At 54.6% G+C, this 27001-nt stretch overlaps 6 protein-coding genes across 6 annotated transcripts; 3 read left to right on the top strand and 3 right to left on the bottom strand.

Annotated features, from left to right (window-relative positions):
• Nucleotides 1–2845: 2845 nt before the first annotated feature.
• G6M90_00g041550 (uncharacterized protein) lies at nt 2846–3036 on the top strand (the record flags this gene model as incomplete). Its single annotated transcript, XM_066130284.1, has 2 exons — nt 2846–2945; nt 3011–3036. The coding sequence occupies 2 exons, from the start codon at nt 2846–2848 to the stop codon at nt 3034–3036; spliced, it is 126 nt and encodes a 41-aa protein (XP_065986622.1).
• A 6410-nt stretch (nt 3037–9446) lies between these two features.
• On the top strand, nt 9447–13168 carry RSF2 (Respiration factor 2; the record flags this gene model as incomplete). The annotated part of the gene is made up of 2 exons (XM_014692013.1): nt 9447–9567; nt 9771–13168. The coding sequence occupies 2 exons, from the start codon at nt 9447–9449 to the stop codon at nt 13166–13168; spliced, it is 3519 nt and encodes a 1172-aa protein (XP_014547499.1).
• Nucleotides 13169–14334: 1166 nt separating this feature from the next.
• On the top strand, nt 14335–14937 carry G6M90_00g041530 (uncharacterized protein; the record flags this gene model as incomplete). Its single annotated transcript, XM_014692012.1, has 1 exon — nt 14335–14937. The coding sequence occupies one exon, from the start codon at nt 14335–14337 to the stop codon at nt 14935–14937; it is 603 nt and encodes a 200-aa protein (XP_014547498.1).
• A 229-nt stretch (nt 14938–15166) lies between these two features.
• G6M90_00g041520 (uncharacterized protein) lies at nt 15167–16276 on the bottom strand (the record flags this gene model as incomplete). The annotated part of the gene is made up of 1 exon (XM_014692011.1): nt 15167–16276. The coding sequence occupies one exon, from the start codon at nt 16274–16276 to the stop codon at nt 15167–15169; it is 1110 nt and encodes a 369-aa protein (XP_014547497.1).
• An 844-nt stretch (nt 16277–17120) lies between these two features.
• Nucleotides 17121–17925, bottom strand: G6M90_00g041510 (uncharacterized protein; the record flags this gene model as incomplete). Its single annotated transcript, XM_066130283.1, has 3 exons — nt 17121–17351; nt 17422–17655; nt 17809–17925. The coding sequence occupies 3 exons, from the start codon at nt 17923–17925 to the stop codon at nt 17121–17123; spliced, it is 582 nt and encodes a 193-aa protein (XP_065986545.1).
• A 1822-nt stretch (nt 17926–19747) lies between these two features.
• Nucleotides 19748–22726, bottom strand: G6M90_00g041500 (uncharacterized protein; the record flags this gene model as incomplete). Its single annotated transcript, XM_014692009.1, has 1 exon — nt 19748–22726. One exon carries the CDS (start codon nt 22724–22726, stop codon nt 19748–19750), a length of 2979 nt encoding a protein of 992 aa, XP_014547495.1.
• Between the last annotated feature and the right edge of the window lie 4275 nt (nt 22727–27001).

The following is a 27001-nucleotide window of genomic DNA, read 5'->3' as shown; positions in this document are numbered from 1 at the left end:
GCTTCAGCTGGTGTGCGGGAGCGGTTTCTGGACCAAGATGGCCCTAAAAGATAGTACTACCTCTTTCCTCTGCTCCAATTACAAGCACTAATGCAACCCCCAGAGCCGTTGTTTAATCGATTGGCCCCTTGGATTCACCATGCTGAGAATGTGTGTGGGGTCTGGAGTTGTATCCCTGTTGTTGCATTGAATGTGTTGTCTTTAGTGGTGGTTCTAGACAAACAACTTGCGCCGAGACCTTTGCCGACAACCACACCCAGTTCGTTGTCATGGTTTGCGGACCAGGACGACGGTGCCGACAAAGATGATGTTTTTCGGCTCCGGAGAAGGGACTTGGATTTTGTTTGATGTGAGGGATGGGCATCACGGCGGAGCTGCACCGCCCTGACAGTTTACCTCGTTTCGTGTGAAATCGTATCCATCATGCGTCGTCTGCTTGTCGTTTTGGGTTACCATTCTGCGGCTCCGCGCGACTTGTTTCTCCTCTTTTCCCTACCCCATACTAGAGACATAATCGTTTCGTATAAGGCATAGTTGATAATTCCTAAAAGCCAATCGCTGGTGGCCAGGAGTGGCCTTTTACTCGCAACGCCCTTGCCCTTCGACGAGCAAGTCGTCTGGCCCAGCTCGTCAGGTCGTCATCTCAAAGGGCCATGGCCGTGGTCCCTGGTGTCATGGGCAGCAAGTTGTCCTACTTATTCATTACCCAACAGAAGCCTATTGACCATTATGTGGTAGAAGTGGTGAACTGCTCGGGGAATCACTCTCCCGAGGATCAGACTAGTAACACCAGTGGGCGAATGACAAGCTTGGCCAAGCATCCGTTTCCTCGTTCCTGGTGATGAGTATGTACCACTCGTTGCCGTAGGCTTTTACCAAGCCGTGCTACCCCAGGGTCTAGCTCATGCATGCCTCCGGCCAGGGAAGCATCCACGCCGCGCACTTTCTGGGGTTCCAGGTCGTTCGTTGTAAATTCAGCATTGTCCACATCTAATTTCTTGGTTGTGATCTGCACCGCACTAAAAATCTGGGGAAAGCAGGGGCCCTGACGCCGGTGTCAGCGCCTCTGGTGGGTGCGAGCTGGGGCCAAAAACCTGGCTGATCAAGGCCGCCCTCCAGGTACAGATAGATACTTGAATCTAGTATTGCACACTCATGTATGTATGTATGTACATACAATTATACGTACTCAGGCTCCATGGATTACTCCGGTAACCCATGCTCCATAGTGCGAATGTCGGCCCAATCACCCCTTTGTTACGACCCCAGAAACCTCCAGGGTGAACATCATGGGGTTATATTGGTGGAGTCAGACACAGGTACACCGATTGCGAGACAGACAATGCGTTCTAATCAAGTCTTGTCCATATGGTGAAAAGCCCTCTCGGCACTTGTTCCATGACCGTTCCGTACATCGGGCTAGCAATGGCCCGTTGCCGGAAGACCTGAGGCAACTCGACAAAGTGCTGAGAAGTTGGCAACTCAGGACAAGCTGCACTAATCCTCTGTGTTGCGGATTCGTGAGCTCCTAACGACCCGCGCTCCTCATACCAACTTGGTACCACGGAACGGTCGGCCTTGTCCAACTACCATGGCCTGGTACATCTGGGCCACATCAGGAGGGTCGTCTGGAAGACAGGCAATGCCTCGACCTGGTTGGCATGTGCCACATACTCCTGGAGTATGCTTCCTCGCCCGTTGTGCATACTGGGCCTGCAGGATTGTCCAATCTTGTCTGCATTAAAAGTGTAGCCATGCATCCCAAGGATCTGTAGACGAATAAAAAGTAGCCATAATCATTATTTAGTATCCCGGTGCATCATGGGTGCCAGCCACCTCAATAATTCCGAAGACGGCTCATGAATGTGAAGATCAATCTCGCATACTCGTGAGAGGCACCAACCCCCAGTGAAACTGGTAAACTTGTGGCCAGTGAACGATCCATATCTTGAACAAGTATTTTCGAACCGATACTTCTTAGAGAGATTCATCGTTGACCTTTTCGTGGCTAAGCCTCGATGCTATCGACTAGTACCGAGATGCCATTGGAGTCACCTGGTTATATTGATGCCTCCTGTTGCTTTTTACTGCTACACTGCGCAACATGATAGCAGTGTGTCCATCCACAAGCGTACAAATAGCAAATTCGTTCCATTCTGTTTAATCCTACTGGAGAAGAAACCGGACTTGCTTTCGATAGACGATGAATTAACTTGTAGACGACCAACAATATACAGACCTATCCCTTTGTAGCCTGTTTGACTGCGCAACACAGGTCTGATTTCGCCCGTCGCAAATCCGTAAATGAGAGTCAAACATATCCACATTCGAGACCCTCCACGGAGCAAAGATCGGTCGGTCCATCGGATAAAGAAGTTGGCCGTGAGTCTGGAACGTGGAACCATTTCAAGCCAGGACTGTGGGTCAGCGAACATGCATGGTGGGATCCGGGTGACAGAGCTTTGGAAAAGGTCCCTTCTTCTTCTTCAGCATGATGTTGTGACTGGAAAAGGACAGAATTTGGCGGATGGACCTATAATAACGCCATGGCAAACAGCCAAGGCTGTGCGAAAGTCTGAATTATGACGTTTTGCCGGGTCCAATATATGCCAGTGCTATGTATGTATCCAGAACAGTAGGCTCGAGCCACGTAGAACGACCACACTTTTAGTTGCAACCGACTGGCAAACTGGTGAAGATGTGACTCGAGATAGGTCTCGGGTCTGGATAGAGCTTGCTCGTGATATTTTCTGGACAAAGACTTGGACTCAGCCCTGCTTGAATTTGAAATTGTCTGAATAACAGTAGTATTATCAGGCTAGGCCTTTGGGCACCAGTAATCGGAATGCCTGCCGATGCATCTCCTGCTGCCGCTGACAGGCGTGTGTTGCCAGACAGCGTTCCAAATATCACCGAACTCTTGTCGATACTGATATATGGCGAGTGTATGTATGTGAAGTTTGAACTCGGCCACAAAGGGCTGCGACATGGTTAAAATTGTTCTATACAGATCCAGATGCGGCTGCTGGAAAGTAGACCGCCTCATACTGCTGACCTGTCGAATGCGGGAGTGTAAACAATTGACATGGTCATGCTTCGAGTTATCGAGTCTTCCTTATGGTGCTCGGTTGACAAGACCAGCTCGTTGCCTTGGTCGCAGAAAGGCTCCCATGGAGCAACCGAATGCCACGCCACGGCGCGAAGCTTGTGCTCCGCATGTAGCATCGCAACCTGATATCCTGGATGCCGTACCACTCTACGATGAAGCTTGGAGGCGCATGAGCTGGCGGAGACATCTAACACCGCAGCCATTGGATCGTCAGCCATCATCACATCGTGCCCTGTCTCATCCTGCACCTGCCAGGGTTATTCTTGACCTTACTTCCATGGCGCCATTTTGTGAACCCTTTGCCTCGCCATAGCAGCCAGTGACGCACCAGGTACTTTTTTTTTTTGGCCGCGCTTTGCACTTTCACTCGTCATGCTCCCCTGGTCTCCTTTGTTCTTTTATCGACCCGCCATCAGGCTCTGGCGGTGAGCTACGTTGTGACCTGATGGAGGCATCGGATAGGTTAAGCTGACGAAAACGGGCCGTCTTATCGGCTTTCGGTCTCCAGTATTGGCATCGCCTGTCGTTAGTCCCGTCCTTGGAGCTTGTGCCCACTCTTCGCCGTGATCAAGCCAGCCGGCACTAGCAACTGCGTGGAAGTTCGCAAAGGCAGGCCAACGGCCCACTCGGCCTGCCGTCCTGTGGGAACGAGGCAAGCAGCGCATGGGTGCTCCACGCCGACGTTTCTTTCGAATGCCTAGTGGATTGGTGGATAGTGGGACGGATGGGACAAGCAAGCAAGCCTGCCCTGGACAGTACTTGGTGGTTCCCTGTTGATGATGTTGGCTGGTGTTGACGAATCGTATTGGCTTGGAGGACGAAAGCATCCAGGCCCAACCAAATCTCCACACGGCGCCAGCCAAGGACCGTCACTGCACAGTAAATTGCGCGCGTTCGTCGACTGTTGGCTCCTTCCCATTCAGAACTCTGTGACAATATTGAACCGTAAGTAATGTACCAGACCAGACAGTAGGAGGAGTACTCCGTACCCAGTGTGGCTGAGCCTCGACAAGGCCAACCGGTCTCTCCTTCCCAGCCAACCGTTGACATGCGACATGCAACATGCAACATGCCACCAGCCGCCTAAACTCCTCACCAGTCACCAATTGACGCTATACGAACCATCTGGTATTCTCCACGCAAGCGGTGTTTTATGTTTATTCTGTATTGACCCCATCTGATTTAACATTAAGCTAGTATGCAGCTCTGACATTTAATGAAGCCAGATGTGTAGCGATCTACGCATGGAAAATGGCTGCTGATCCAACCACGTCCTTTCAAGGTCTTGTGCACTCAGCACAAGCTTACCCACTGGCATTATGATACTTTGTCCTTCTGATACAGAGGTCTCAGATTGAAGCATCACTGATGGCGTCAATGATTCCATCAAAACCTGCCATGGCAATTGCGTCTTTGCGGAGCATGTTCTGCAATCAGTCCAACTGGCATGATATCAATCAAACGGGGACCTTGTGCTGGCTCATCATGTTGCTTCGCCCTTGCCTACCAAGCGCCCAGCCTTGCAACGAACTGCCTAGGTGCTTTGAGTAGCTGGCAAGGCATAAACTTGGCTCCGTGGCGATATAAAATTGGCGCATCAGCGCTACAGCGAAACGGGTCAAAATGGGCACAGGTCATGCAGATGATACTTACATGCCTTGGTGCATACATAGACAGAAGCAGGGGGTCTCCAAGAAGATTAGAATAGAGGGCTGCAGCAGTCAGAAGCAAAGGCAACGTCGCTCACAGTACTGCAAGGCCGACGAGTGCTTTTCGACTGTCCTTGGGCCTTGGTATCGAAGCGTCGTCCATGAGAACTGATTTTTTTGGTGGGGGGATATCGCAACATGAAACTCGGCAGTCACCGGCGGAAGGCTTATGAGGGAGCCGAGATGGACATCGAGTCACGGTTGACTGCAGTACGGCGCAGCAACTTGAGAGCCCTTGAGCAGCTCCAACTCGGCGCACTGTGACTAGGCCCTCACCAGTCTGGTTGCAGACGCTAAGGCCAAACAGGTGAAAGGCGTCAACTGGTGCTGCGGGCTGGAGCAATCAGCGGGCGGCTCGGCCTCAGATCCCTGCATGTGCCCTGCAGAGTCACAGCTCGACAATCGATCGGCTGCTAAATCTGTCCCAGCGCCGCTCAGGGCTTGGATCGTGCTGGCCGTGCATGCTTTCCCTTTCCTTCTTCATGGCAGCCGCAGCCGCAGCAGCAACTTGACTCTCGAGTCTTGAGCTTCTTGGCGGACGTTGATGACTGACTTGGGCAGGTACTTGGGTACCTTCCTGGTGGCTCAAGCGACTGAGACACAAACGACGGCTTTGTCTCCTGAGCGTCGCTTTACTTCGGCCTTGATGCATTGCGGCGTGATGAAACGACCAAAAGCTGCCCCAAAGGCTATCAGTTAAAGCTTATCGTCGGACGCGGCGGCGGCGGCGGTGGCAAGGAAGGGTTTCGACATTTGTGGTGAATCCCTCCCGCCACAGCCACGGTACCACGGGACCGAGATATTATTCAAGCATCATGTGTACTACGGGTGCTGATGCGGATAAATGTCTCAACAAAAAAAGTCTCCCGCCATTCTGGAAAACAAATGCCACATGCCTAGTACTACTTACTACTCATACATACAATTGCGCACTCGCTTCAGGCCTGGTTGTTGCCCTTGACGCTAGTTTCAGGCTCCGAGGCAGCAATCCGTTCTTGAGCTTTATCTCCAGCCTCCTTGCCTCTAAGTACCATTTGCCGGGCGGCGCAGAAGATGGCGGCCCCTGGTATCTCACATTGAACGCTGAAGCACCCGTTAAACAGGGCCCTATGTTTTGCGTATTCTAGTCGATAGTGATTATCAGCAAGTTAGCTCTGATAAATCCCAGAGCTAAACCGAATAACACCTGTGCATGTGCAGGCTTGGGACGGGACGGGGCAACGTGGACCACTTTTGTGTCTTGCATGCACGGAAATCTCACACGCACTGTGTTCGGTGCCCTCCGCTGTGGTCTGCCGCTGTGGTCTGCCGCTGTGGCCCGTTGGTGGGAATAACCCAAGAAACGTCGGTTGAACCCCATTACCAACCCCTTGGTACTTAAGCAGCTAGCGTATTTGCAGGAAACGAATTAATGCTGCTCAGTAGCCGACACTGTCAATATCGGCCGACCGTGCTTATGTGCTGATGGGCTTTCCTGATGCGCATGAGCCTCAAAGTGCTGGTACCTTGAGCACCACTCAGCGATGTCTTCAAATGGACTTTTGCCGCTCTCGACGGCCGATACAGGAGCACAAGTATTCAGGGACGCAGAAACCCGGTGTTCGGGGAATATTCATCAACCGTTCCCGCGTTGGCTTTGATGCAGTGACTTGAGCCATCCGGGGGCGCAGCTTGACACCAGACAGCACTTGCGTACGTGTTGAAACATTGCATGTACTATCATGGCAGACATGCATCCAAGACGACATACATAGGTGTCTGTGGCTGGAGTGCGCGGTCCATGTCTCCTATTATAACTTTGTGTTTGGAACACGCTGAGCCGGGAATGGCCTGCAGCCGACCAGCCTGAGACTGAAAGTGTGCGATAACTCGGCGGCATAAATCATAAATGCCGGCAACAAAACCCGTAGTTCCGTCCTACATTATTCACAGCGGCGCATTGAATGAGCGTCATGGGCTCTAGACATTGTGAGTCGTGACGGGGCCTTTCCTAAAGTATGTCGAGATGCAACATCCAGATACTTGGTACGGAGTAGTTGAGCAGCACTCATCCCGCTACTTACTTACTTAGACGCAGTAGTACACTGTGCCAGTGACATGCATGCATAATGCATGCTTCGGTACAAGTACCCAGTACTTGAGTGAGCACAAACATGCTGTTACCCCAAGTACCTGAGAGCCAGACTCCCGTCCGCGTTTGGCCATCAATTCAATCATCACAGGCAGGCATACATACATACATACTGCTCCATACATGGGCATAAAGAGGCATGGCAACATCTGCATTCATTCATTCATTCATTCACTCCATGTTGCGGGTTGGCCGGCGTCGTATCAGCAGTCAGACCACCAGGCGGTCGTGGCGCCGTCCGCGAGAGGCTCGGCGATGCGGATTATTTGACATCATTTCGACGATAGCGGCGGCTTCCCAACGGAACTGGGAATTGATCAAGGCTGTGGAAGAGCTGGGCCCACCCGGCGGCGCAGGGACTGGATGCAATGGCGTGAATTTATCTCATCCCGAAACGCACTTGACGGTCATCTGGTCTGCGCTGCTTGTCGAGAAATGACCCTGGGCCGCGCGCTTGGACACACGCCCTTTTGCAGCGACATGGACGAATCTGCACTATTGACACCTTGCCAGGTTAAATATGTATGTATGTACTACCTACATAGACGCAACGCTGCTCTTGGATCCCAAGCAACGCAAAACATTGCACAAGCACTGATGGGTGTATTGGTACAGTGCTGTAGCAATTGAGCTTTGAGTGATTTTGGACGTGGCGCCTGATGATGATGGCATCAGGCACGGCCTGGCCTCTTTTTTTTTTTTGTGAAACACGTCCCCAATGGCACCATGGCTCTGCCGCAACCCCCGTTGTGGACGGTGACAGTCGACGCTTTATGCACGGCTTGGCGGCTAGTCGTCTGCGGACCCGAGCATAATCATTGAAATGGCCGACAGCTTCATTCATGGGCATCAATCAAACCCGCGCGCTTTGGTTTTGCGTCGCAGGCACGGAGCAGTGGTCTGGTGACCCCGATCTTCTGTCAGTTTGACGTTTCATCGCCATGTGTCGTGTCTGTTGTTGGCCTCGTTGCTTCGTCCGTGCTCTTTTTGGCTTTTATTTTGTGTGGACTAAATGTGCACTTTCCGGGGTCTCATTGCAGAGGCCGTTCCGAGGCCGTGCCTCTTGGAATCACGGGTTATAATTATAGACTTGCCGCATTTACATACTAGACTCTGTTTGCGTCTGTTGGGTACTGCCCAAGCAGTCCTCTCCGTACTCATGTACACACGTACCATGGCCGAGTACTAGTAGTATTGTATAATGGCCCCCCCAAGCTCATAAGAGATAGTATCGACTTGATGAGTAGCATCGTCGAAGCCGAGCCAGCACGATACCGTTGCTCGACTGGGTTTGGCCCATGCATCGGCCCAGCAACCCCCCTGTCGATTCTCTTCCGAGCACGGCACAGACAGCAGAGCAGCGCGTCCAAGGCCTTGCTCCAGAGTTGTATTGTGTGTATCCTGGAGGGCCCCAGCCGAGCCCGGGCTCACTACTCACAGAACGGCTCAAGTGCATCCTGCTCGCCAACTTGACAATCCCCTCGGGAGACGGCCAGGACTGGGAGACGCGAGCTGGGGCCGGCCAGGCACGATACCACATCACCACATCGCCACCAGGCCTGGCAGCGTCCGCAGCACCTCTAATAATACCGGTCAACCGTAGTAGCACTTGAGTACTTGACCTGTGCCGTCGGCGCGGCGCCCCAACGGTCGGCCGTCATGCGCCACTGCAAAAGAAGGCCCTGGCACCAGCCTGGCAACCAGGTCTGTCTGGTCTGGTCTGGTCTGGTCTGGTCTTTGGCCTTGGGCCTTGGGCCTTGTCACCAGAACGGAGGAGCATCACCGTCTGGGATGGTGCGGCGGCGCACTGTCCGCTCGCACTGTGCCATTTTGCCTGTGTCTTTCCCGCGGCCCTCGTCCCACGCCGCCAAACCTTCTTCTTTCCTCCTTCTCCCCGTCTCTGCCACTCTGCCTTATCTTCCCGTCCCAAGCAGGAATTGTCTCTGTTGGCGGGACCGACGTGATCTCAATAGACGACTTGTAATGCCTCAATCTGTCGTCCCAGCTGGCGCATCGGATTGACATGCTTCTGTCGGCTGCTGAGCACGCCTCTTCTCTCCCAAACCTCTGAACCTGACCCCTCCATCTGCCCAACAAAGCTGTCGAAACCCCCCCGCCATCCGTCATCCGCCATCCGCCCGCCACGGCGCTCCAGTCTCGCCTCTCCTGCCTGCCTTTGCTGACTGAAGCCGACAGACCAGACACTCACAGTCTCGCCCTCTAGTCTCACTCACTCACGCACTCGCTCTCTGTGCTTGTGTGCCTGCGTGCTTGTGCTGCTGCGCGCCCGAGTGTCCGTGTCACCACCATTTCTGTCAGCGAGCCCACCCCGCGACCACAACCCGCCTCTTGCATCGCAATCCGACACCCCAAAACAAAGCAGTTTCGCAATCGCCGCTGTCTCGCCTCACGCGGCCATTTCCATCTCCCGAGATAGGACACGCCTGCCATGGTTCTGGACGACTCTGGCCCAAGGCTCTCGTCGCGCGCTTCAACAATGTCGAATCCCACCACGGCAAGCGCTGCGGCTGGCACCAGCAACCCACCTGCTGCTGTTGCTACTGCTGCTACTGCTACTGCTACTGCTACTGCTGCTGCTGCTGCTGCTGACGACTCTGGTGAGCTTGAGCCCACTTTCGATTCGACACCTTCTGCTTGCACTGCCTGCCCCTCCTGTTGTTCCGGCCACGGCGTGCCTTGCCGCATGTCAAGTCGTTATCGGGTCATGTCCAGTCACATCCATGCCGTGTCCGTTCCTCGCCGGTGCTGCTTGATCGTTCTGTGCTCATTCGGCTGACCCTTTGATGCACCTGTGCTCTAGCTTCTACAATTACCGTAAACACCAAGGCCCCGTCCGCCAACTTTCCTCCTCCCAAGACGGACAAGCCTCGCCCGCACGTTTGCGCAACCTGCCAGCGCTCCTTCGCTCGCCTCGAGCACCTGAAACGGCATGAGCGTTCCCACACCAAGGAGAAGCCGTTCGAGTGCCCCGAATGCTCACGATGCTTCGCTCGTCGCGACCTGCTTCTTCGCCACCAGCAGAAGCTTCACCAAACATCTACCCCGTCCTCGCGCCCTCGCAATCGACGTGAGTCTGCCAGCGGTGCTGCTCCCGCGCAGAGCAGACGTAAGAACAGCGTGGCCGGCGTTAATGCCGCTGGGTCCGGTGCCGCGGCGGCTCCCATGCGCCCAAGGGCAAACACCATCAGCCACGTAGACGGTGCTGCGATGCAGATGCTCGCCTCTGCGAATGTCTCGGTGGCGCGGGGCATGGCTCACAGCCGCCACCCCAGCCTGGTCGGACTGCCGGTCCATAACCTGGACCACGTCTTTGGCGGCATGTCCGCCGCTCTGGGGCAGAGAGGATTGCAGCATGGGCTTCCCAAACTGGAGACATCGCAGGTTGGGAGCAATGACTTTGACGCCAGTGGGCTGAGGACGGCGCCGCCCATGGCCGTCTTCAACCCCGAGTTCGACTTTGAGGGTCTCTTCTTCGGCCCGGGATCTACAATTAACCCCAACGCTCTACACTACAATGACTCGCCACAATCCATGGCCCTGGACCAGACATCTCCGTTTGGCCAAGGTCTGCCCGACGTTGCCGCGACGCAGCACTTTGATGACTGGGTAACAGGATTTGAGCATCAAATGTCATTCAACACGAACGAGCATGTGATAGACGGATCGAGCCCGTCGGCTATTAGCACGACGAGCCAGAGTGGGATTAGCGATGTTATGGTAGATGGATCAAACCACCCGGCCCCGGCTGGGACGAGTACCATGTGGCAACCCTCCGTCATGGGACCTCCGCAGATGCCGAACCCGTTTGCGATGGATTTAAATGGTTCAGTCTTTCCAGATCTCCTTAGTGGTGCTCCATTATCACCTCAGCCAGCTACTCAAAAGATCAATGACCCGTACTTCTCCGCGCCTCCAACTTCGCTGAGCTCGTTGAGCACGTCCGTCGTATCTGGAATAAATTCACAACCGTTGAACCCACCCCTCGGCTTCAACGCCGCCCAGGAAACTCCGTCATCCCTCAACGGGGGGAACCACGCCGCTTCTCCCGTGACAACCATAACAGATGCCACCCGGACTGCTATAGTGACCATCCTTTTCCACTGTCTGCCTTTTGGTAGCCGTAAAAACCCCTCACTTTCCTCGCTAGGCTCGCCTCAAATCCAATCCGGCGGCAATTCCTCTTCAAATCCGGCCATCAACGTGCCCAGTACCCAGGATCTCCAGAGATACGTCAGGGCCTACTTGACATGTTTTCACCCTCATCTCCCATTCCTGCACCTGCCTACACTGTCCTTTGATGTGTCTCCTGATTCAATAGGTCGTTCCAACGGCGCAGGTGGCAATGGGTGCTTGCTCCTTTCCATGGCTGCATTCGGCGCTGCTTACGAGATGGAACATGCTCAGTCCAGAGATTTGTTTGACATGGCCAAAAAGATTGTGTTCTTTTATCTTGATGAGAGACACAAATCCGATGTCCGCAGAGCCGATACACGACTGAGTACCATCTCTACTGACTCAAAGGTCCAACAGAACCAAGCTCAATCCAGCACACCGTTGTGGCTCGTTCAAGCCATGCTACTCAACGTCATATACGGCCACACCTGCTCCGACAAAGTGACGAGTGATATTGCGTCGACGCATTGTGCGTCTCTCGTCAGTCTCGCACAATCATCCGGTCTAATTAGCCAAGGCAAGGGCAACGTGCCAACCAAGCAAGATGTTGACATGGCTGATACCGGAGACTGGACGCGCATATCCGAGCAAGAAGAGCAACGAGAGTGGCTCCAGTGGAAGTCGATGGAGGAACACAAACGCACGGTATACGTCATCTTCATTCTGTCCAGCATGGCTGTTGCCAGCTTCAACCACAGCCCGGCCTTGACTAATTCCGAGATCACGCTCGACCTTCCGTGTGACGAAGAATTTTTCGCCGCGGAATCTGGCGCCGCCTTTGCTTCGAGGGGAGGAGTTGAAGCTGCCAACCACAACCGCCTAACTTTCTTCGACTCGTTGGGGGATCTTCTGCGCACAAATGAGAGGCAACATTCCATGGGCAACAGCCAGCCTCAATTCGGGTCACCAATGAACACTACAGATACCCCTCTGACAGATCTGAAGCCCAGCACTTTTGGCTGTTTGGTGCTCATCTATGCGCTGCACAACTACATTTGGGAAACCCGACAACGCCATCAAAACCGGACGTGGACCAACATAGAAACAGAAAAGATGCACATGCACATCGAACCTGCCCTCAAGGCTTGGCAAATCGCATGGTCCAGTAACCCGCAACATAGTATCGAACGACCAAATCCGTTTGGCTTGGGACCAATGTCTGCAGACGCGATTCCTCTTTTGGATCTGGCATACGTCAAGCTGTTTGTTGATTTCGGTCCGGCCAAAGCAAAGATCTGGCAACGAGACTGGGATGGCATGATTGAGGAACTTTCCCGAGGCTTTGAGACGCAAGATGAAGCACGGTCGCCGACCTGCTCTTCTGAAACTGGGACAGACCCATCGTCCAACTCGGTCATAAACCCCGGGTTTATGGATTCCCCGGCAACGCAAAGCTCCCTGAACGGCATGCACGCCGACAAGCCTTTCGGCACCGGTCAGGACGCCAATGGTACGGGACGAAGCATATCAAGACGCGAGAGGTATCTCAGAACAGCCTCGTTTTATGCTGTTGACTCTCTATCCATGTCGGACAAGCTTGGGGTTACGTTTGCGGATAAGACTAGCCACGAACTGCCCATGCAGACTGCTCTATGCACTGCTGAATGCGCGCAAGTGGTTGCCGGATGGATCACTGCGCTCCAAGAGCGAGTCGGGCCGTACCTCGGTATTGTGGGCCAAGATCATATCGATCTCAGCCAGGTTCCAGCGATTATTCTCTTGGAGGAGGAGGATATTAAGTTGCTGGACAAGGTCAGAGACATCTTGTCAACAGCCGAGTTGAAAATCAACATGCGGCTAGGACCGAATGCTACAGGCACGATCGGTGGACACGAGTCTGTTTTATCACCGGATGGGTTTACTGGCTATGCGTGTCAAATTCTCCGTCTCGCAGCATGGATGGTAAACAAATCGGCCGTCTGGCCTGTGGCTCACATCGCGGCTCACGGGCTGGAAACATACGCGAACCACTTGCGAGTGAGGGCAGAAAAGTCCGTGACGGGGTCCATGCCGCTAACATTATGAGATGTATCGATCTGAATATTGATGGCTTGCCAGACGTCTCTGAGGGCCTTTTCTCACTCTTCTTCGGTTTTCATCTTGGCCGAATCGATCAATCGACCGCGCAACGCTCATGACTAGACACGAACTTTCTAATCGCACGCCGCGTCTTTTGCGTATATAAAATGATGCTCCTTTTTTTTCTCATGCCTTTTCAGTTCTATTTTCGTATCTGTGGGTTTTTTTGGTCAGTCCGGCGTTTGGGTGATTTGTGTATTTGCCGGGCATGCTGCAACGCAACATGCAGAGACTGCGGCAGCCGGTGAGTGCGTTCACATTCTTCATGACTCTCATGACACAACAGGACTTCGCTGTACAAATACATGAAAGCTATTACCTTGTTTGGCGGGAAATACGTAGAGGACAATGAATGGTTAGGTGGCATGCCCAGCTGAGCGACGAAGGGAGAATTTAACTGGCGGATTACATGTTGCAACAAACCAGACTTATAAAGTCAGCGAGAATCAGGTCATGAGATAAAGCTTCTGTGGAAGAAGATTTTTTTTTTGGGCATTCATGGTTTTGCATTCTCCCGACGTGGGCTTATACTTGAACAGTTGCGCGTAATGGGTTCGTATGATGTTTGTAAATAAGAAAGCGGAACGAGGAACGAATATAACACGGACAAAGTATGCTTTGCGGTTTTGCCTGTACAGCTATCGGAGTGTATGAAAACCTGGGCCGCCACTCCCGCAGTCGGCACTCTGATTCTTGAGAGGTCTGGGTCGTGCGGCCTGACGATGAGCAGCTACCCTCAAAGATGAGCCTGACGTCAATTTGAGCCATATTGCGACAAACTTATCTCAGCAAACTCTGTCGAGAATAGGCGCTTCAAGATGGGACCCACCAGGCGTGACTCATAACGGGGCGCTATGCAAGCTCCAACTGAGCAAACGCTTGGTGTTTGTTTCTGTTCATCACTCGCACTCGCACACGGGCAGTAATTTCGGTCTTTGCACGATGCAATGCTCCATCAACTTAAAGTCACTCTGGACCACTTGAGCCTGCCGAGCATTCAAATACTTTAAAAGAAGAAGAAGAAGGGAAAAAAAGTCCCATCTACCTCCTGGCCCCTTTCCTTCAGACCCCGAATCCGAACCCATATCCCGCTCGTCACAGCAGCGTTGACCATGGAAAGCACAAGGAGCAACGACACCACGGCCAAAGCGCCACCATTCCACTTCTCACACGACGCGTCCCTGGCGCAGTTCAGCGTGCCCTTCAAAAGCTGGATCCAGACGAACGGCAAGCCGTGGGACGGCGTCGCCACGGGGGCCCTGGTGTTCGACGCCCGCGGCCGCGTCCTCCTCGTCCAGCGCACGAGCCACGACTCCATGCCGGACCTGTGGGAGGTCCCGGGGGGAGCGGTCGACGCCGACGACGCCAGCATCCTGCACGGCTGCGCCAGGGAGCTCTGGGAGGAGGCAGGGCTGGCGGCGCGCCGCGTGGCCCGCCTGGTCACCGAGGGCCCCGGGGCCGACGCCTTCCAGGAGTTTAGGAACAGCACGCGGTCCAAGTTGATTGGCAAGTTCCAGTTCGAGGTCGAGGTCGAGGTCGCCGACGGCCAGGCGGTGAGGCTGGATCCCAATGAGCACCAGGACTTTGTGTGGGCGACCGAGGACGAGGTTGAGCGCGAGGAGGTCGGCGGCAAGAAGATCCCGATTACCAAGAGGAGCCACAAGCTTGTCATTCTGGAAGGCTTCAGGCTACGCAAAGGCGCGCAGAGGGGATAGGGGGCTTCACGGACAGCGCTCAGGGGGAGGGTCTAAGCAGGCAGGAGCCATATAGAGTCTTGGTGGAAGTGCGTACGCTAATTATTTTCTTGGTCGAGGAACAAATCAAGGCTGCCATTGGAACCCACGTGCTTGTGTAGCAAAAACATGTCGAGCAACAAGAGATTTCTGCCATGGCCGTGTACGGAGCATCCATGATCCATCACCGCTGCCATGTTACACACGCACCTTACGCTGCAATCCGGCTCCTGACGGCGGCGATGCGCCCCGTGGCAGCGTCAAACTCGGCGCGATCCAGCTTGCAACTCTTCAGGGCCTGCACGAGCGCCGTCCTCACAGCCTCTCCCTGCGTAACGTTCTTCCCGCTCGCCAGCAATATGTCCATGCCGGCGGCGGCGGCAGCGGTGCCCCTGGCGCCCGCGTCGCCATACGCAGCAAGAGAGCCGGCTTCGAGGGCGTCGGTGATGGTGACGCCCTCAAAGCCCAGTCTGCCGCGGAGCTCGCCCTTGATCCACTTGGCACTCAGGCCGGCCGGCCGGCGATCCAGGGCGGGATACACGGCCCACGAAGCCATGACCATGTCGACGCCGGCTGCGATGGCCGCCTCGTACGGCGCCTCGTCGACGGCGCGCATCTCCGAGAGCGTCAGGTTCAGCACGACGGGCTCGTTGTCCGTGTTGGCGTCGTGCGAGGCCGCCCCCAGGCCGGGGAAGTGCTTGGCGCACGCGGACACGCCCCGGCCCTGCTGGGCGGTGATGAAGGGCACCGCCGCGCGCACCACCTGTCGCGACGTGTTCCCAAACGACCGCCCGTAGTAGTCGGTGAAGTCGCCCGGCTGCCGGAAGACGTCGAGGACGGGAGCCAGGTTTGAATTGCACTGGTAGCGCAGGAGGCTGTCGGCGGCGCCAGCACCGGCGGCCTCGCCCGCCGCGGCCGGGTCGGCAGAAGCCCCGATCTGCTTGGCGCTGAGCTTCGGCTCGCCTTCCTTGATGCGGCGCACCTGACCGCCCTCTTGGTCTGTCGTTACAAGGAAGCGCGCGTCTTTCCCCGTCTTCTTCTTGAGGAGTGCCGGCGCGGGCGACGAGTCGTATGCGTGCTTGAGGGCCGACATGGCCTGCGACGTGTTGGCGTCGACGTTGACGCCGAACAGGATGACGCCGCCGACGAGACCGGCCCGTGTGAGCCGCATCAGTTCGTCTGGGGGCTGGCTGGACGACGGGAAGGAATACACAACGTGTTGGCCGGCGAGAATGTCGAGCTCATCGTAGCCCGTGGCTCGACCAGCTGCCAGCAGCACAGTGGCTGCCACCAGCGATTTGCGGAGGGTGTAATATGGCATTGTGGGAAGTTGAGCCCCTCGATATGCTCTTGTTTGTAATTTTTCTCTTCTTTTCGGAAAACAAAGGGGTAGATTTGCTTCTTCCCTCTACAAGCAAGAACCAGTCCCAGTCCCAGTCCATCTTTTTAAGCGAAGCGGCCGCTATCACAACTCAGGACGAGCCATCACCAAGCCTCTAGGTCAGGGTTTCCTCCGGCACCCCATCTCATCCATTGCGACCAGGGATTCCAGGCCTAGCACAAGAGCAAAAAAAAGAGTTGACTGTCAAGAATTTTCTCCGCCATGACGACGTATCTGGCTCGATTGACTTGAGCAAAGGGCCGGAGTTGAAGAGACACGGGGTGGGGCCCCGGGTAAATGCGATTGAGAGAATTGATGAGATGCCGGCGAATCAGGGGCCGTGGTCCGGGCTGGCCACCCTTTTGGGTAATTATTGTACTCCGTGACCGGTAAAAGTGGGCCATATGATCCGTGCGGAGCGAGCGGAGTGACGATTCACCCCGGAACCCTGAACCATTTGCCTTGGTTCTGTTGCTGTGGAAAGGCATGACTTCTTCTCGTGTAGATGACCACTTGCGGTCGTTACTGACAGAGGTGTATCCTTGGAGCGTCAATTACACGACAACATGGGTACCAAGGCTACCTACACCGCCGTCGGAACCCAGGCGCCCAGCGTCTCCTTCGCATTGTGATTGCTGCTCCATTTCCTCGGCGGATGCACGCGGTTGCTCAAATGCACAAACAGTGTGCCACTTGCACGGTCAATCACCGTTGACGTGCCCGTGAAGCCCGCGTGGCTCGCCGCCAGCATGTTGGCCATGGACCCCGCCGTGTAAAAACTGGTTCAGCTCGAGCTCGACCCGACAGCGTGGTCCCTGCCCAGGTCCGCCAGGAAGTTGGTGAAGATCAAGTTAACTGACACCTTGGACAGGATCCTGTGCCTGCCATAGATGCCGTTGTTTGGAATCATCTGGCAGAACCACGCCATGTCACAGGCTGTGGAGAAGAGTCCGGCGCGGCCCGAGACGCCGTCCAGCGCCCAGGCATTCTCGTCGTGGACGGTTCCATGCACAGGCTACGGCCGCTGTGGGAGCCCGGGGACGTTTCTCTCGACCGAAATCTGGAGCTCCTGCGCGGCTATTTGCTTTGTAGTACTTGAACTCAGGGCCCTCGACATTGCCCCGGTTGAAGAAGGTACTGCTGTGCATGCGCAGCAGGGACGTGTTCTCGTAGATGTTGTCGTCGAGCTTCTTTCCTGTGACCTTTTCCACGGCCAGCATCAGCGTCATGAAGTTGAGGTCCGGGTAGAGGTACTTGGTGCCTGTCTTGTACACCAGCTTCTCGCCCAGAATGGCCCGGGTCTGGGCAGCGCAGGACGGCTACTGTGGTGAACATCTTGGCCTGGCTGACCATGTCGTAGATTATGTCCTCAGTGGCGTCCTCCTACTGCGACGGCGGCAGCAGCGTGTCCTCTATACGTTGACGCCGGCTCAGAGCTGCGCTTCCCAAAGGCCAAGTACACTGTAGCTCACAATGGTACCCCTGTTGGCGACGATGGTGATGCCGCCGGGTTCAACGGGCACCGTCCGGTTGTACGAACGGCGGCCCAAGTTGCGCGTTTCGGTGAAATGCGTCAAGTTGGAAACCATGTCCCTGGGGTCTTTGAGAGCATTCCCACGGATTCCGGGCTGCCATAGTTGAGCATGTCGCAGCCGGGGTTGGCGTTGGCGATGCTGGCGAATGTTGACGGGGCTGAAGCAAGCATTGCCAGACCGAGAGAGCAGGTGCTACTCTTGGAGAGGTATCGACATGATGGGCAAGAGCAGGCAGGGCGCCAAGAGACACCAGGAGACACACCATGTGTTGAGAAGAAAAAAAAAGGAACAAGTCATTTTCGAGATGGCAATTCTTGTGTGCTTTTCACGCCACCTCGCGGGGTTATCCGCCAGAAAGATCGGCGTTCTATTTTAGTCGACAGCCAGCCAAGGTCCGCAGGAGCATCATCAGCTGCCAGCCTAGGGTTCCTTTAGCCGCTCGTCATACTAATGGGAAAATGGCAACATTGACTCTGCTGGTCTCAAACGAAGAGAGAAAACAAGCGAGTACGGAGTAGGAGAGAAAAAAAAAGGGGGGGGGGAGGGGGGAGAGAGCAAACTAATCGACAAACTGATCCAATCCACCAGCTACTTACTTGGCTCCTTCTCAAAAGCAAGAAACACGTTGAATCTTCAAGCTCTGCTTGTCCCCGCGCCCCGAAGCTCAGCTTTTTCACAACAATGCACATCTCACTTCCGCGTCAGCCAACGCTCGTGCATATGCATGTGCACAAAATATACTAGACACTAACTTAAGTAAGTAGTATTCAACCATACTCTTTCCAAGACAACAAGCAAGAACATGCCTCCCTCGCCATCTCTCCACAATGTCCTCGTTATTAGCCTAGCGCGTCTAAGGCTCCCGTGCGGAGTTGGCAAAAGACGGTAAATAAATCAAGTCCATGCCCTCACCATGTTTTATGCCTCACCGCCCAACTCTCACAATCTCGGCCAAGGTTTCCCTGGCTCCATGCCAGTTCTGGGCATCAATTACTCTTGCACCACAGCAGTTCCTGCGGCCCCCCCTTCTATGTATATGCCTGGCCTTCTCACATGAGGTCCGCCGTGCGTCCGGCAGGCAAACAAGCAGCGGGGCCAAAATGAGTCTCGATTGTCATTTCTGTCAGGAAGTCCGTGGGTAATCAATCATGCTTTCGCTTCTATCAAGAAGTTTACTTGGCGTGCTGGAATCTGCAGAGACACCCGCAACTTACGAGACCGTGGAATGGCCGACGGCTTTGTCTGCCCGTCCAACGAGATGAGCTGTCTGGTTGTTTCTTTCTTCTTCCCCGTTTTCAACCCGTGACATTCTCTAGCTAGCTACCGTCGTTGGGCATGGCCATGTCCGACTTGGCTGGCAACATTGAACTGGCTTGGTTTGTGCAGGCAAACAGAGTCACCGCGACGGATTCATGTTGGAGAGGACCATGGCATCTAAAGACATCTCTCTGCCTCCTCCCTTACTTCCCACATCTTTGCGTGAAGCTCATCTTACAAGCCCTTTTATTTAAGGCGCGGCTCATAGCAAAAGGTCACTCACAGGTATTTATTTAAATGTCTCACTATGTGCAGCCTCCTCGTACATATTCAAATAATCATGTCTATCTGACTCGTCCAATATCATCATCAGCCTTTACATCGGCTGGGTATGAACTCCACAAATCCACATGCTAATAGCTTTTCCCAACGCCTCCCTTTCTTCGTTTCCCGTCCAGGTCCAGTATCAAGGCAAAAAACGCCGTTTGTCGTCCCAATGTGTTCACAGTTCCTCAATTTCAATTGTAGTACCGATCGATAGGAAAGTCTGTGGCCTAGTCTCGTCCCAGTACATCAACGTCGTATCATCCTTTCCTACTCTTTTCTTCGTATTTCTCTTTCAGTTAACGGCATTAGCTTCATTGTTTATACCAGGCCGGGTTGGCAAGTCCCCAAGGTGCAAGTTGACCGGAGGTCGCGAAATTTCAAAACTTCGGCTGGGCATCCGACTTCCCGGGGTTCTAGGGTGTGCCACGTTGACTCGCCCGGTCCGATCTAATATCCTCGTAGGCAACTCGTCAGAATCATCCGATCCAGAGTCGTTGTCATCTTCATTCCCGTAGCCTGCGTTGGCAAGACGAGTAAAGTAATCAGCCAAACCATCCACGCTCGGGGTTCCCACCACAGCATCATATTGAGGAGGTGGTGTCATGACAGGAGCGTTTGCTGCCCCTTGAACTTCGTTGACGAGAAGCGGTGGCGGCGCTGTATCGTCGTCAAACGCGGGTGGATTGAAGCTGGGCACGCGTAACAAGTGAATTGGCCGCGGCTCGCCTTGAGTGCCCAAATCATCCACCGACCGCAGGGGACTACTGATGCTGGACATGGGGCTCATTGCTGAGTGCGCAAGGTGAGCAGCTTGGGGCGGCAGCGGGAAACCGTCATTGCTCAACTCCGTTCCAGGCAACGTGCCGGTGGATGAGTTTTGCGAGCCTTCGCACGGCAATGAGGCCGAGTCGGGGCAGCCACATACTGACTGATGAGGCGTTTGATTGTTGTTGGGGCCAGCGTATGCTGGCAGGTTCGTGTTAGCCTGCGTTGCCCGGCAATTGAGCACTGTGAAGGGCGAGTCGATGCTGATTTCAAAATGTCGGCGTTTCTTCCCTGATGGGTCCTCGGGGTCTATGCGGCTGATTCTCAGAACGATCTTGATCCAGTGATAGACGTTGACATTTTTCCAGCTACAGTCTGGATTGAGCCTGAGATCCTTGTTCTTCGCCATCATTTGGCATGTTGGAAGCTGAACGTTTGCCTCTATCTCTGTAGACCCCCACATGTGCTCCAAGCCAAGGTCAAGATCACCGAGCAAGTTGTTAGTCGGTTCGGGGAGCGGTTCAGCAGCCCTGCCGCGTCTTTGCGCATCCCGTGCGCGCCTCAAATTCGCAATATCTCTGGCCTGGCGGCGTTGTTCGGGCTGAAGCTCGCCGCCGCGAACGGTGGTGAGATCTGACGTGGCCCAGTTGGCATCAAGTGGTTTGCCTGCTGTCTTCTCGAGGAGGAGAATCTTGCGTCCCGGATCCTTTCTCGTGACGCGTTTATCATTTGTCCAGTACTCAATTGACTCCGTCACGTATACCTTCAACTTGTGCAATTGCACCTTGGCAAGTGGCGTGAGCTTGAAAGCAATCGGGATCTTTGAGCCGATAGGGAAGCTCTTCCCAGAGATGACGATGTCATAATGAAGTTGGTCTTCCCATTGTCTCGATATGGAAATTGGTTCGGTTGTCTCCAGAGACATTTGATCTGGCAATCGCACAATGGAAACTTCCTTGGTGCCATGCAAGTTGGGCTTGAACGCACCGGCGCGATCCACACTCGCATGGAGCTCCCATTTTACTGAGCCATATTGCAACTTGGTTGTCTCTAACTGGTGATGATCAATAGGGAGCTCAAAGGTATAGTTATAAGTGCCTGGATAGAACACCTTGAAGCCCTTGACTTGAGTTGTCGTGGCCACTCCGTTCTCGCTCTTGCCAAAGCTGCGCGACTGCGTATTCTGCAATGAAAGTCTCTTAAGCTCCTTGGCAGTCAAGCCATTTCGTGAGGATGACGAGAGCAGGAGGCTGACTGGACGATGGGGTGCCTGGGGTACGGCAAGGTTTGTGCTACTCGAGTTTGCTGAACTGGACTTCAACTTGTACGTGCACTGGTTGCCATATTCACCCTCCCAGCCGTCGTGCATGGCATTGAAAAATGTCAAGACCTGCGTCCTCAAGCTTTCCTCCTCACAGACGTCCTGCTTCAGGGGAGGGATGCCCTCGGGCCACTCGGTGCGGGCACGCCCCAGGAGCTTGAGCTGGATTGCCTTGATCTTGACATTCTTGGTCACGTTCAGCTGCAGCTTTCCACGTAAGAGGGCGGTGCCAGTCTGGCCATCGCGGTGCACATGGCCGTCGTGATCAAAGCCGGTGAGGAAGATGTTGCGCTCAGCCAGGAGTATTGAGCAGGAGACGCCGCTACCACTGGCAACGGGCTTGGGGACCTCGGTCACAAGTGATGTGACGGCCGACTTTGCGGAGCGGACAGACATGAGGCTATTCCGGTGACTTGCAATGTTGTATGCAGCCGGAGGATTACTGCTGGCCACAGCCATTTCGTCCGAAGGGTGTGGGTGGGATGGCCGATGAGGCGAGAGGCCTGGGGGAGACAGGTGGTGGTGGGGCTGGTGTGGAATCTGGGCTGCCGAGTCTTGACGGGCGTCGTCATAGGCCGGGGACGCCAGCACCCCTGCCGATGCCGATAGTGTCGTCGCGGGGACAGCGGAGTGTGTCTGTACCTGCGCCCGCCCTGGTGCTGGTGTCGCTTGTGTCGGTAGTGGTTGGCGTGGTTGCGAGGCCTCGGTGTTGTTTGGTGACCGTCCTGAAATCGACGCAATGAGTTTTCCTAGAGCGGGTCTGAAAATTTGCGACGAGGATGTCGACGAGCCGTTTCTCTTGTGATGGAATATCTTGCTGCTGCGGCGGCTGCTGTTAATGCTGCTGCTCTGGCCAATGCCGGGGTATGTGGCGCCGGAAAACGCCAACGGCACTTCCGAGTCGGGGCTCGATCTTGGTGGTCTTTCGCCGCGGCTCCTTTGCGATCTTTCCCTATTGGTTTTTGCGTCGGGCCGCAATTCGCGGGGCACGTATCCAGATGGATAAGTGACGACGTGTATAGCGTGCGGTCTCGATCGTCTAGGGCTGATGAGCGGTGTAGGGAAGCAGTCTGTTGATGGCGAACGGCGGTCGATGTGGGCCTCGGGGCGGTAGAAGATGCCAGTGTTGTTGGTGGCCAGCCAAGGGCCTGAGCGTTGTCGACGTTGCTGCCGCGAAGCTGTCATTGTGATGTGTTAACAGTCTGCTCTGAATGTTCTTGTTGCAATGTCTCCCCAGAGCGGTGCGGTTATGCTGCCAGGCTGCTGCTGCAACGCAAACACGGCGCTAGCCGAGGCTCAGTGAAGCTCTGCGAGCGCTCTTGCAAGCCGAGTTGTTGCAGCGATACGGTGAATTGATGAGCATGAATCAAATGGGGAGGGAGGGGGTGTTTAGGAGGGAAAAGAGAAACTACAAAAAAAAAAAAAAAAACAATGGGATGAGCCAAGGAGGACATAGATTGACTTTGACGATTTCTTGCTACAGAACGGGTCTAGAAAACGGCCGAAACGGCACTGGCCGTCATTTCTTGACCGGATGGGGCAAGGGTTGACTCGGTGGACTTGGTTATAGTACGGAGTACGTGGTCGAATTTGGTGTTGATGGGGTGGGCTGTTCATGCAGTCGACGCCAGTGCCCAAGACCCGAGACTTGAGTCGTGAAACTCAAGACACAAGCTTGGGCGCATCAAGCCCAAGTGGAAAGTAAAATTAGACGGGTGGAGAGCCTTGGAACTGCCAGGCACCAGGTCGATCCCTCTTCCCAGTGGCGACGACAAGGTGCAACCCGTCGTCAGAATGGTGTCCAGTGCCGCCAAATCAACAAACGAGGGCCACGAAGCATGGGGAGGTCATAGAGGGGTGGTGAGTGAGGCGCGAGACGTTGCTCAGACGAAGCGCCAAAGACAGATGGGAGATGAGCGGTGTCGAGCAATGGCTTCAATGTTCAATGTTGCAAGCTCCCGCTCTATGGCTCGTCGTCTCTCTGCTGCAACCAGCTGGGTCTGAGGTGTACCTTTGAACCTTGGGGGATCTCAAATGCCACGAGGCGCATCAAACGTGACGAAACTTAAAACATGAGGGGAAATGTATTCCCAGATATGGCGACGATGCAACAACAATTCGGATGAGAGAAAATGGCCACGGCGGGAGAGACAGAGTTTTGGCGGTTTTATGGCTTAAAGGCAGCACAAAAGGCTCGATGCTCGAGTCGTGCGCTGTTGAGAATGAGGGTGTAGTTATGCACTCTTGCGTGTGCATGTGTGCATGTGTGCATGTGCGTGGAACTGAGACGAGACCGTCGCAGCCAAGCCTGACAGAGATTGAGGGATAGACCCCGAGGCATCTGCTAGAGCAGATCTAATGAAAATGAGGGCCCGCGGCGACTACTTAGTAGGCAGCTCGGTCAACCGTTCGCCGTTCAGATATGTACAGTACAGCAAAGAACACCAAAGCCCAAGGCCAAAGTCGTCGTAATCAAGAACGCCGGGAGAAGTGAGGCCAGCCAAGGAGGCTCCTTGGGTTCGGCTCCAAAGGCAGAATGGCAAGATTGGAATTGAGTTGCAGGGGCAGCGGGAGGACCACAAAAAGAAGAAAAAAGGACAAAACAAGCTTTCAAGCTTTGGAACTCTGAATCAATGAATTTAGTACTCACAACTTTGGTTTCCTCTGGCTAGTCCGGAGGGAAATGTCCCTCCTAGATTCTTCCTAGTTCGACGCCGTAGCTGACGGCAGGTGCGATGCAAGAGACGACGGCAGGGAAGGGACGACCGTGATGAGGGTGACAAGAACCTGGTAGGCCCGGAGGACTTGCGACGCTAGCCCGTCACTCCAAACTCAACACGTTGAGTGTCGTGTCGTGTTGATGCTGCCACGAAAGGCTGCGAACGAATGCGGAACGCAAAGCGGCGGAGACGTTGCTGCACGGCTGGCTTTGAACGTTTGAGCGACCCGGCAGGACGAGAACAAAGACACAAAAAAGTAAAAATAAACCGGTTCGTGTGCCCTCGTTGCCGTCAATAGCAAATACTACTAGCAAGGCGAGCGAGAGGGACAGTGTTGCAACTACGTCAACGATGCACCCATGAGCACGCTCTCCTCCAACCACGACCTGCGCTGACAGGGGATGCAGGACTAGCCGAGCCTGGAGAAGCAACAGGGATTGAAACTGGAGTCAGATGCAGTCAGCCATGCTTGCTCAGCATTGCAGCGCCTTGTAATTTGTCAATTCGGTCTGCCGATGCCATGGGACCCCCCGTCTCCCATCTGTCATCTTAATGGCTTGCGGCCAACGCTCCGCAAATGCCGGCGACGTGGACAGACTTCTGGCCGGTATCCCACGGGTGGACAAGATGCCGATGGAATCTCTCTGGCAAGCACTTGTTGCACTATCGAACCAAGTCGAGCCCAGCTAATGAAAGGACCTCGCCTGTCGGCACCAGGCCCCCCGTCCCACGGAAATTGGCACAATGCCACTGGGATTTGATACCAAAGCAACCAAGCAACCGTCGTTGTGTGATTCGGGACTGGGATCACCTGAGGGCAATGCAGGCCGGGCTGCCACTCACCTAGGCTCTCTATTTTCGCTTGCGCCACCGTAGACTTGGCTGCTGGGTTCTGGCGCCACGAGAGGCACAGAGTTTCTCTAGCACAATATCCGACTCGATTATAACGCTGGACCAACCGCCATGTGAGAGTTATCTATGAAGACGGAATGTACAATGTCTGTTTCGGAGGTACAAAGACCGAACGGAGTAAGTGGGATCGAAAATGAAGAATCGAATGAGTCTGGTATAGGTGGCTTGTTTGTTCTCAAACGGCGTTCAACTACCTTCCACACGGATGGTGCAAGACGGGTCGGCAACCAACCCAAGGCGTCAGGCATGGGCTGCTGCACCAGATAATATACTATTTCTTTTCCTGGCTGTCAAGACACCACCCTCGGCCCCGGTTACGTAGTTGATGCTATTTGACACAGGCCGTCACCCTAGCAGCACCAGCCTATGGACCCCAATCTCGCAAGTTGCTGAGCAAAGAAAGCGAGCAAAAGCTAACTCGGGTAGTGAGAAAAATCCCCGCGGGAACTAGCCCTACAGTCCGATCGAACTGCGATCCGACTGCTATCCGAGAGATGCTGCGTACATACTCGGGACTCCCTGCCATCAGTGAATATTAAATAAGCGGGTCGTGAACAGCTCGTCTCCGCCCGTTGCCGTTATTTCCACGGGCGTCGACAAACTTTACTTCCTCGCCGTGAGGCTTGCCGTTCTGTCCCGTCCCCGGTTGAAGGTTGTGCGGCTTTGGTGGCGCTGACGCCAGTCAGAAGGACCCATGATACCGTCGAGCGTCCGAGGAACGCCGTGGCGGCCGATGGAATATTCCGTTCACAGTCGAAAGCGTGTTACGCGGCGGCAGTTGTGCGTTTGCGCCTGCATTGCATGGAAGACGGGCCAACGTCAGCTGCAAACAATGAGAGTTCCCAAGTGGCTAGGGAGGCGATAATTTACTCTAGGGGTCATTATTGATTCGTCATTCACACCGATCCCCTCGACTAGACGACTGGATACGACACGACAATCCGCATTGTTGACAAAACACATTCCAGACCTCAGAAGCCTTCTTTTTGGGCTCGTCATAACGCCTGTCCGTTAGCCCTGGTGACGCCGAACCCCCCACCAGCGCCAGCATGGGACACAGCAAAGGCGACGTTAGTCGTGACTTATTACGGAGTACGGAGTAGCCCGGTCTTGGATGTTCACGTCAGGAGTCTCGGCCGGTGTGCCCCCAACGCTGTGACAGGCTGGTAGTTGGGTAGACGCCGAGCAGAAATTTTGGGACGGGTGGAGTCGCTTTACGCGAGTTTGAGCTTGGCTCACTTGGCTTCAATGTGCGGCTTACCTTGTTATTTCTGCTTGGAGAGGTATTAGATGTTGCTTTGTATGCAAAGGTCTGCTCACAATGCACTCGTGGCAGGGCAATAGCGAAGGTCAAGGAATGAATTCGTTCACTCTTTGAAAATCCAGACATCCCGAATCTCGAGGGTTCGGATATCCCTTGGACAGACAACCAGTGTGAACTCCGACCCTTCCGCCACCATCCAAATGCCGCCCGTCCGTGCCTCGCATCCCTCACGGCTTGATGATACGACTTCAGCATGCCGAGCTTTGTCCTGTCACGTCACCTGATGCCGCCGGGCCATGGCGCCGTGATATCCGAAAGAGCCGAGTTGCATGGGGAGGAGTTGTTCCCCGAATCGCAAATCGCAAGACCCTTTCTTTTGAGACCCCAGACTGTCTGCCGCAAGGGTCCGGTGCCATGCCATTGTGCAGAACATTTCCTTGTCTGAGACAAGCAGCGAAGGGTTGCAGTGCCCTAAAGCTGTCTTGGGTGCGTCGTCAGCAAACCCCAGACAGCAGTTCTCGTGACGAACAACGGGCAGGCTAAGAAGACTACAGTGTCGTATTT

Source organism: Metarhizium brunneum, chromosome 2 (assembly GCF_013426205.1).
Source record: "Metarhizium brunneum chromosome 2, complete sequence".
Classification (NCBI taxonomy): domain Eukaryota; kingdom Fungi; phylum Ascomycota; class Sordariomycetes; order Hypocreales; family Clavicipitaceae; genus Metarhizium; species Metarhizium brunneum.
This window is presented reverse-complemented; position numbering and strand designations above follow the sequence as displayed.